This window comes from Acinonyx jubatus, chromosome B1 (assembly GCF_027475565.1).
Source record: "Acinonyx jubatus isolate Ajub_Pintada_27869175 chromosome B1, VMU_Ajub_asm_v1.0, whole genome shotgun sequence".
NCBI lineage: Eukaryota > Metazoa > Chordata > Mammalia > Carnivora > Felidae > Acinonyx > Acinonyx jubatus.
Window position 1 is genome coordinate 181,636,185 of NC_069382.1, and position 11,033 is coordinate 181,647,217.

General features: G+C 49.5%; 1 protein-coding gene across 1 annotated transcript in view; it reads left to right on the top strand.

Moving 5' to 3' along the window:
- LGI2 (leucine rich repeat LGI family member 2) overlaps nucleotides 1-11,033 on the top strand; it is a 31,510-nt gene that overhangs the window by 13,673 nt on the left and 6,804 nt on the right. Inside the window, exon 7 of the mRNA XM_027048175.2 lies at nucleotides 5,183-5,347. Coding sequence (XP_026903976.1) covers nucleotides 5,183-5,347 — 165 coding nt within the window. The remainder of the gene's footprint in view (nucleotides 1-5,182; nucleotides 5,348-11,033) is intronic.

Sequence of the window (11,033 nt, forward strand, 5' to 3'; positions counted from 1 at the left end):
TCTGGGAGGAATGGCATGGGTATCGAGGATCTGGGGACAGGGAATAATTTATATGAGAGAACATCATTTCTGACCTTAGAGCCTTGGGGACGGTTATGGAAATGATCTAGGCTCTGAGAATTGTCATAGGAATAGACGGGGCTTGGAACCAACCTTGGTCCTGAACCCATGATGCAGCATGAGCCCCCTAACACATTTTAGGGCATCCTCTCTCATATATATATTTGCCTTTGCTAAAAAGCTTCCTACTAAGATTTAGATAGTCGGCAGTCCTCCCTGGTAACAGGGAAGTGATGATTCTGTCTTTGCTACTGTCTTATCCCTTTGAGACTCATGAACAAATTAGCTTTTGCTCATAGTTTTCTCCATCAAGAAAAAATGGCGGAACCAAGTTGTGTCCACCCCCAGGGATAGTCCCTGCCTTGTGCCTTGTAAGAACTAAGTCAATACATTCTGAGGTTTTTTGTTTTGTTTTGTTTGGGGTTTTTTGGTTCCTATCTCCTGCTCATATCAAGGCTCATTCTTTGGTGCTTTATTCAAGGCTGGAAGGGAAATGTGCAAGGATGATGGCAGATGGAAAGCCAAATCTGAGAGTCCTGGTACTATTATGGCATCCTCAGTGCATTTTAGGGAAGAAGCACATCGTCTGAGGGCATTGCTTTTTCTCTTAGCTCAGATTTTCAGGAAAGGAGTAAATTCTTCAGGTGGAGGAAGGAGAGGAAGATACTGTTACCATTGTGTTCTGGCACCTGGGTGTAATGAACATGGCAGAACCACCGCCGGACTGTTTCAGCTTCTAGATTAATCACAGTCTTTCCATAACCCTCTGCTTCAAGCCTATTTTTAACCGCCTCAAAAATCCCTGTTGCCTATTCATGATTCCCCATGTTAGGAGGATAATTCACTAAATTCCTTGGAGTGAATTTTGCATCCTAATTGTCCTGTTAGCTTCCCTATTTCTGGGCTGATGAAAAGCAAAGAGAAATAATGCATTAATGTGCAGTTTCTCTCCCAATAGGATCAGCATCATGTATAATTTATTTTCTGCAAGGGCTATAAATAGCTATGTAAAAATCTGTTGATTCCAGTGGGAGCAAGGCCTAAATTGTGAGAATCCCACTGACATCATGAACTCAATCCAATGTGAATGGGAGTGGCAGCACGTTTTGCAGAGAATGCCATTAAGACTTTACCACCAGCAAATTGATGTCATATCAGTATGTGTATTGTTGGAGAGCTTTGCATAACGATTGTGCTTTTGCCGTTCATGAAAGACGAATTAAAATGGGGATGGGAGAACTTAAAATTCCTCGAGCCCGCCCTCCACCCCTGCACAGAGTCATCAATCATTTTCTTTCAGGCATTTCTTCCTTTTCCTTCCTCCTTCTCTTCTGCCTCCTCCTCCTTTTTTGGGGGGAGGGGGTGTTGCGTAGGTAAGGGGGAGAAGGACTCTCCTATTAAGAATTAGATTTATAATTGCAATGATTTAACAGTCTGTGTGGTGCCAGATAGTCAGCATATAGAAAATATTATGAAACCAGTGTTTTGGGAAAACAAATGAAAATAGAACCGTTAAAAAGCTAGATTTGTAAAATGCTGTCTAATTTTGGCAGCTCTCTTTCTCTCTGGGATTTTTTTAATGAAAAACGGAAACTTTTGGGTCTGCCCTTTAAACAGCCTGCGTTTTTCAGCGAACGCTGGTGTTTCTGAGACTCGGGGGTGCAGGTGGGGGACGCGGGTTACGGGCAGGGCAGGAGTGTTGGGAGCCTTCGGGGCTTACGGTAGCAGAAGGCGGCCGAGAAGCTGGCTGTGTCTGCCTCGTAATGGAGAGCATGGCGCGGTGTTCTTGGAGCCCTTTTCTGGAGCAGATGGTAACTGCCGCCACTTCCCTTTTTCCAGTCATCTGCAGGTTGAGTTTTGTGTGCCTTTACTGTTTGCTGCAGCGATGCTGCTATCTGGGGTGGGGGTGGGGGTGGGGGTTGACAAAGGGGTGGGGCTAGCAGCCATTGTCATTCTTCCCAGGGGTTCCAGGGTCACTGTTACACAGTATATGAGGCTCGCCCACGGAGCTACTATGTAAAACTCCCCAGGGCTCACTCTGTAGGAGGCTCCGTGCTCACACTTAGGCTCTCTTAGTCTCTACAGCAACTTCATGAAATAGGTGTTACCCTCCTTTCACTGATGCGGACCCTGAGGCTCAGGTTTCTTGCTCCAGGTCGCAGAGCTACAAAGACAGGCAAGAACCTAAAGCCTCAGTTCGTCCGGATGCTCCACTCTGGATGAGGGCATCCACTGCTGACACTTGTCCCCACTCTCCGTCGGCCGCTTCTTGCCGTCAGGGTGCAAAGGCGGCCTCCTTTCTGATTCTCCCCCTTCTCCCTGCACCTGTGTGCATCACACGATGACCCCCGACTTCTTCCCCACACAGTTTTCAGAGCGGGCCATGGGGCGGGCAAGGCCAGCCCTCCCACACTTCTAAGCCAGGGAAGCATTTATTATGCACCTCCCGTACACTCAGAATGGGGATAGGGACACCTCCAAAAGTTAATAGGTATTGCGCACTCACTTTGTGGTATGCACAACTCTAAGTGAGTATGAATGATAACATACAATGAGGAGGTTAAATAACTTCCCCAAGGTCACTCAGCAAGGCCGTGGAGTCACAGCTCTGCCATGTTATCTTAGACACCATTAAAATGGACACTTCCTCAAGATACAGCCCAGTGGGGGCTAGGACAGAGGAGGTAGACTGTCCTTTCTCAGACCTCGATTCCGTGTTGATGAAGCACCCACTATGTGCCGAGCCCTGAGATGGGCCTTTCTACTGACACTATCAGTGTGTCCCTGCCATCAAGCTTGGCAGGTAAGAATCCCTGCCCCCATATTGCACATAAGGAAACTGAGGCCTTGTAGGGGCAAGCACACAGCCCAGAGTCTCAAATGCAGGAAGTGGATTCAGGGGGTCTGACTCTAAGCACTCGTCCCTGTGCCTCCTGCTGCCCTCACTGCCTCAGCCCTGCCCCCGTCTCCCCCGCCCCTGTTACCTGCTCTTCTCAGCCCTGCTCCACTCTTCCCACCTCAATACTCGCTCAGCTCAGCGTCTCTCCCTTCCTTTCCTGCCTCTGCCCCGTCTGCACTTCCTGCCTTTGCTCACTGTTGAGTGGCCTACCCCCTTACAGCCTTTCTCATTTGACCTCTTTCAAGAGGCTTCCGAGTCAGAGTTATTTCTGAAGTGGCTGCCGTAGGCTTGTGCCGTGGGAGGTTCCCGGGAGGGTCGGACCCAGGCCTGACCTCACAAAGCCCTTGGCTCAGGAGGCACAGGACACTGGCTGTGTGGCCCTGGCCAGGCGCATGCCCTCTCTGAGCTTCAGCGTCTGGCCTTGTAAAATGGCCCGGGGCTGTAAGATCTTCCCCGTTTCTCCAAATCCAACGCCGAAGTCGCTATGCTGGAGATTCAGTCATCGTGAAGAATAAGATTTAAACGGCAGTGCCTAATATGAATCCAGTGAGTTAGGAAAGAGTCCTGGGTATTGGCGCCAGGAAGGCTTTGCAGAAGAGCTGGGGCTTGTGCAGGCGGGGCTAAGGATGGGTGGGGAGGAGATGGTCAACGCCAGGGTTTTCTCATAGGAAAGACTTCCCTTAGCCAGACGTCCACCATCTTTTTACCAGGGTGCATTTAGCCTGCCAAAAAGCAGCACACATTGAAACATCTCTAGCAGAAGAAATCACTTACCTTAAACTTTACTAGTGTTTTGGTGTGTGTTTGTTTGTTTTTAAATTTCTTCTTCGTTTCTTCTCTGGCTTCCCCACACGCGCACTGTCCTTGTGTCCTGGGGCAAACTCACCCCATTCCTTGGGAAACTTGTACATCCTTACCAAGATAACACAATGAGTCAGTGGTAGCTCAGGGGAGCAAAAGGGATGAGGAGTGTTAGCACTAAATGTAAGAATACAACACGTGGTCAAATAGGACAGTTCCGTGTGGCTTGGAAATCTAACAGATCTGTAGTAATTGCTCGTTGAGCTGCAGAACACTGTCCAGATCTCAGGCATGGCCACTTCTTACGGCACCGAGTCCAGTAACTGGTGAACACACTGGTTAACTTCCCTGCACTGTGGGCTTTGTAAATTTCTGACACTGTATCAGAGCCTTTGGTGTGGTTTCCGAAACTGCAGTGTGCCCTTCGGGCAGTTTACTTTAAAAGAATTTTTTTAATGTTTATTTTATTTTTGAGAGAGAGGAACAGGGGCGCCTGGGTGGCGCAGTCGGTTAAGCATCCGACTTCAGCCAGGTCACGATCTCGCGGTCCGGGAGTTCGAGCCCCGCGTCAGGCTCTGGGCTGATGGCTCTGTCTCTCTCTGTCCCAAAAATAAATAAACGTTGAAAAAAAAAAATTAAAAAAAAAAAAAAAAGAGAGAGAGGAACAGAGCATGAGCAGGGGAGGGGCATAGAGAGAGGGAGACACAGAATCGGAAGCAGGCTCCAGGCTCTGAGCTGTCAGCACAACCCACTGCGGGGCTCGAACTCATGAACCATGAGATCATGACTGAGCAGAAGTCAGACACTTAACCGACTGATCCACCCAGGAGGCCCTGGGGAGTTTACTTTTGGTGTTGAACCTGGAGTGGGGGTGTTTCCCCCCAGGAGTAAGGCAGAGCGTGGGAATATAACAGGGTTATACACAATCGCCTTGGCAGGTAAGCTTGAAAAACTCCACACAAACAAAATGAAACAGGTTTTTTGCTACCAGGCCGGTCCAAGAAGGCTTAGAAAGACAGCATTTCCCAAACCGGTGTGACTACTGCAGCTCTCTTCCCGGAGTAATTTGCATGATCATTTCTGGAATGTTGCTATGGGGCGGTCTTCTGTGGTTTTGAAAGCCAGGTCTCACCGAAGAAATTTGTGTAACACTTTGACATCCTGTAGCCCAACGGTGAGCTATTTGTCTCAGAGAAGAGAATGTAGAAGCTGTGCATTCATCATCCTGTACAAGGCAGAGAAGCCTTCTGGAATCTCCCAGAATGAAGCACGCTGCGATGTGTGTGTTGCTTCTGTCCGGTCCTCCCTCCTTCCTGGTCCTCTTCACGTCCAATGATGGAAAAGGGTAGAAGGGTGATGGTGGATGATGATTCCCACGAGGGATCTCATAGAGACGTTTTTTTTTTAACTACCCATTCCCAGATTTTGTCGTTCATCAGACTTTGCCTTACCAGTCGGTTTCAGTGGATACGTTCAACTCCAAGAACGACGTGTACGTGGCCATCGCTCAGCCCAGCATGGAGAACTGCATGGTGCTGGAGTGGGACCATATCGAAATGAACTTCCGGAGCTATGACAATATCACAGGTATGTTGCGGCTTTGGTCAGTGTATCCCCCCTCGTTTCATTGTGGCTGGTGGGCGAGGAAGCATTCTGTCCTCCCCAGGAAGGAAAAGCTGGGCTCTCTGGCTTGGTGAGAGTCGCGGAACACATTCCAGCCCGCCCTCGTCTCTCTGATTCTCTCTCGACTTGGTCACTTATTGGTGAGAACAGAAACTTAGGGTGGTGGTCTTATTTATTGTTGCTGATTCTTTCCAAAGGGAGAGGTGATGGGTCGCGTGTTGCGGGAGGCATTTTCCGGTCGTGGTGAGAAGTCACCAGAGAATCCCTTAATCCTGATCACTTGTGGCAGCCTGAGACTTCAACAGCTTTTCAGCAGCCCAGTGATACCTTCGACTTTGGTTAAGCTGATTGTTAACGAATATGCTAACACGCACGTTCTCACGCGTACACGTGCACATGCATGCATGCACACGCATGCCCACGCTTGCCAGATCCTGGTGGCCGCTGCTTCCTTCTCACAAATACAAACACAGTAAGAATAAATGGCTGTCTAAATTCGTGCCTTTGGGTTGAGACCTAGTTAATGCCTCTTTCAACGCTGTCAGGAACCCATTGTCTTAGCGCTGCTAAAAACGGGCTACTTGCTCTGTAAATACTGGGTAAAGTCAAAATCATCTTTTAGAGACGTCTTGTTTATCAAGTGCAATCTGATAATAACACTGACTTTATAAACCGCACCACGGTGGCCTGTTACCCGTGAGAGGCTTGCCCTTAGGGGTTCCCGATTTGGAGTTAGAGCAGTGTTTTGCTGCTGCAGCCAGAGAAGCGTATCAGGTAGAAATTCCAGATTAGGAGACTCCTAGGAATCTCTCGGGTGCAGCGCGGTTTTGTAGCAGGTGCAGGGGGTGTAGGGAGGCGGAGAGAGTGCCGTTCCCCCCCTCCAAGAACAGAGACGCTAATGAGCCTAATTTCTGCAGCACTGAGAGGTCTGTGAGACACGCGAGCACCTCCGTAAGCTCAGAAGATGCCATGTCAGATGAGCCTCTGCTGTTGGGCCACCTGGCTTCCTAGTGCTGAGTTCACAATCCCGAGAACAGCCCCTCTGGCTTCAAGTGCACACTCAGCACAGCGCTGCAGGTGAACCGAGGAACCCAGAGTCCATGTTCGAGGCAAAAAGGAGGTGGAGGGGTGGGGGCTGCTATCCACATGCTTTTTGCTTCCCTCTTTTTGCAGACTTGGAGGATAGGTGAGGGATGAGAGCTGGCCCCCGTGCTTTGTGCAGGGGGTTCCACACCAGGGCTTGTTGCCAAGGCTGGTCGCGGGCCCGTGAGGTGCCAGGCGCTGGTGTATCTCATTGGAAGCTGGCTGCAGCCCCTTGAGGTATTAGTGTGGGTTGCCTGCCCGCAGGGGGAGGACCAAAGCCCCTTTCAATAGAGAGGCGGCGGACAGATGATAAGGAGCTCAGGTTTTGAAAACGGATGCATGTGGCTTGTACTCCTGACCCCGCCAGGTACTAAGAAGTGGCTGTGGCTTCTGAGGCTCAGTTTCCTCATCTGTAAAACGGGCAACACAGGTACTTTACATGGATGTTTGTGCGGATTCAAAGAGTGCCAGGCACAGAGCAAGCAGCTCTCAGTGCTGGCTTCCTTCTCACACCTTTGCAGACAAAGAGAGCAGGGCTCAGGCATGTTGAATCACTTTGGGGGCAGAGCTCAGGGCCTGTCACTGATGCATCTCACCCCTTTCCTCTCTCAGGTTGACCTGGGTAGGAAGGGACAGCACGGCCCTCCACTTGCCCTTCTGACCGTCTGCAGCTGGTTGCATCCCGACGATCGTCAAGTTATTCGTTCATTCGTTCATTCATTCATTCATTCATTTGTCCACAATGATTTCTTGAGCACTTACTCTGAGCTAGGCATGATGTAGGTGCTGGGGCCACAGCAGTGAACAGGCCAGATGAATACCTCCACCCCCAACGGGTTTGTACTGTAATGGGAGCGAGAGATAAAAAGAAAGACAAATAATTATGATGCAGATAACACAGCAGATGGCAACACACTGAGAAGGGAAAGGAAGGTGGGGATGGAAGTTTTGAAGAACCGGCCATGGGAGGGTTGACGTTTTAGACTGGTAAAAGCCTCGTGGAGAAGATGGGTGGGACATGAGGGGTTGGTCCATGTGGACAGTGTGGGGAGGAAGCATTCCAGAGGCCACAGCAAGTGCAAAGGTCCGGAGGCAGGAGGGTACCTTTCCTGTTGGGGTCATCCGGGGGGCCATTCTGGCCTGAACAAAATGATCCAGAGGGAAAGCTGCCGCAGACAAGGACAGGTTAGAGGAACCTAACAGGTTAGAGGAAGGACTTGGGTTTTTAATCTGAGCGCACAGCTTTGTGCAGAGGTCGGCAGGGCTGCCCAGGATGAGGCAGGTGCCCGGCACAGGGGGCTGGGCTGTGAGTAGCCTGTGGCAGGGACAGGGGACCAAGGTAGAAGCAGAGAGACTGGTTGAGAAGCTGTTGCAGGAATCCGAGCAGGTGCTGATGGCCTGGGCCGGGGCGTGGGTTGGGGCAGCGGTGGGTGGGAAGCATTCAGTGAGGTCGGAGTGGGTATGGCCAAGGTGAGAGCCAGGGTGGGGCCTTTTTAGTTTCTGGGGACTCCTCAGCCTCTCGCTCTCAATCTAATGAGCGGTGGGCAGCCCCACACAAAGCCCACCTACCTCCTCTTCACAGCCAAGCCTGAGAAACGGGTTACAGCAGTGAGGTAAACTTGTGAGCTCCAACATCAGGCAGGTTTTCGATGAAACTGGCTCCAGATCTTTCCAGCTAGTGACCTTGGCAAAGTTAGTTTCGTTCCAAGAGCCCCTTTCATCTGTAAAATGGGATCATTGTCGGATTGGACCCATGAGAATTGACTGGGGCCCGGGGCAGACGGGCACGTAGTAGGTCCTCAGCGAATATTAGTTTTGTCACCTGGGGATAAAAAAAGGGGCAGCCCTCCTCCCCCCTTCCAGAGCCTAATTCTTTCACTTCAGCTAAAACTTCTCCATAACTTTCATCAGCATAGGAAAGGAGGGGCCAGCGTAGAATGACCGAGGGAGCAGAGGGTGATTTCAGAAACAGCCTGGATCCCTCGGTGCAGGAAGGAGTGTGGTTCCCTGAGCGCGGCCTGGCGTGAAGGAGAGCCCTAAGTGCTCATGCGCCGGGCACATGACAAATATACTTGCTGTGGCCTCTGGAATGCTTCCTCCCCACCACCCTGCAGCCGCTTGCCTTGAACAAGACCAAGGGAAACACGGACCCGTTTTCCCCTCACGGGCCATGCATGTAATTTGTCATCTTGTTTGATCACGGAGTGATCCCAGAGTCTGCGAGGGCTGGGCACGGTCTCCTCAATCCATGCCTGGCCAGAGGGGGGCCCTGAGGACTGGGAGGGGCACCTGCGTCCCCCTTTGCAGATCGTGATGAGCATGCGCGGGAGGGACGGCTTCAGCCATGGATCTGCTGCTGCTGGGAGGAGAAGGAAACCCACTGTAACGCTCACCCCAAGGTTTCACACTTTACGTCTCCTTTTTCTCTCTACATCTCTTCTCAGCTCTCCTGTCTTTGGTTTATTTTGTTTGCCTTTTGATTTCTAGGCTCTACTCTCTCCCCTACGCTAACACACACACACACACACACACACACACACACACGCACGGTGATTTCTGCCTCTACTCACAGTTCTATAGGCTAAAAGTGTTCGCCTGGACAGAGGTGTTCTGGAACATCTCCAAGAAAGGAATTCTTTCTGTCTCTCTCACAGCGCCCCGCAGCTGAGACAGACTGGCAGGCCTGTGGGACACTTCTGGGTCGCAGGGACCTCCATAGGTAGGCCACTCAGGAAGGGGAGCAGGAGTACGCACTCTGTTGGTGTTGTCAGGGTGGAGTCAGGCGGCTTCCGAAGAGCAGTTCAGTAGTTTAAATCCTGAAGCCTTAAAAGTGTGCCCAACGTTGGGGCGCCTGGGTGGCGCAGTCGGTTAAGCGTCCGACTTCAGCCAGGTTACGATCTCGTGGTCCGTGAGTTCAAGCCCCGCGTCAGGCTCCGGGCTGATGGCTCAGAGCCTGGAGCCTGTTTCCGATTCTGTGTCTCCCTCTCTCTCTCTGCCCCTCCCCCGTTCATGCTCTGTTTCTCTCTGTCCCAAAAATAAATAAACGTTGAAAAAAAAAAATTAAAAAAAAAAAAGCGTGCCCAGCATTTAGCACGGCAATGCCTGCATTTAAGAATACCACCAGATGGTTTTCAAAAAAGACTACAAGGAAGCATGTTACGTACAATAATGATAAACTAGAAATAACTGCAATGTCCAACAATAAGGGATTTGTTAAAAATAGGATACACCCATGCAATGGAATACCATATAATATTAAAGCTTCAAGTTCTAGAAGGTGCAATAACAGGGGAAAACGTTTACATCATAGCGGTCGAGTGAAAAAAAAGTAGACTATAAAAAGCCCACGTATCCTATAAGCCCAAATTTATTTTTAGTTTTAATTTAAAAAAATGTTTGAACCCACATTTATGTTTTTAAGTTTATTTATTTATTTTGAGTGAGAGAGAGAGAGAGGGAGTGTGAGTTGGGGAGGGGCAGAGAGAGAGGGAGAGAGAGAGAATCCAAGCAGGTTCTGCCCTGTGAGTGCAGAGCCTGATGCGGGGTTCAAACCCATCAACTGTGAGGTTCTGACCTGAGCTGAGATCAAGAGTCAGTTGCTCAACCGACTGAGCCACCCAGGTGCCCTGGAGCCGAAATTTATTTTTAAATTTTGAATTTGGGTATGTGCATAGATTAACGATTAAAGAAATTTATCAAGATACGAAGTGTTATTTCAGCATTTGCAGTACGAGTGATGTTGGTTTTCCTCTTTGTGCTTTTTGGTATGTTGGTAGTTGAGTGTAGACTCGAGCCAGACTACCTGGATTTAGGTCCCCGGCTCTATCACATACTCGCTGTGTGGCCTTGTATAAGTTACTTAACTTCTCTGTGCCTCACTTTTCCCCTTATAAAATGGGGATGATGATGATGATAATACTGGTCTCATAAGGTTGTTGTAAGCATGAAATGAATAAATACACGTAAAGTACTTAGTATAGTGCCTGCTCAATAGTACACACTTTTTAATGGTTACCCGTTATTTTCAAAGTTTGCTTTGATGAACATTGAAAACTTTTATACTCCGGGGGGGAAAAGGAATAATTAGTTTGAAACGGAGGAAAGGGACCAGGAAAAGTAAATATCCCTCAAAAATCCACCCACCGTCTGCCCCCAAAGTTGATACTAAGGACAGAAATTGGATAATTATCCTTGTAATTTACAGACCAAATTCACTTTGGCCCCAATTGCCTAGAAAATTAGGGGAAAGAAATGACTTTTAATCAGATGACCTAGATGGATGTGAGTGGTCCTATTGCTTGCTGGCTGGAGGGAGGAGCTTGGGAGAAGGCTCAGGGGTCTGGGTGGGGGAGAAAATGGTAGGCGGTGGTCCGGACAGGAGAGGTCCCCTTTTGCAGCAAAGTTCTGGCTTTGTGCTGCCTGAGCTAGATCATTCAGGTCAGTGATCATTCTACAGGTGTTTCTGCAGTGCCTGCTATGGGCGACTTTAAAGGGGTTACATCTTTGGATTATCGAGACCCTGTATTCAATAATCCAGTAATGATAGCTACTAATCATTGACCACTTC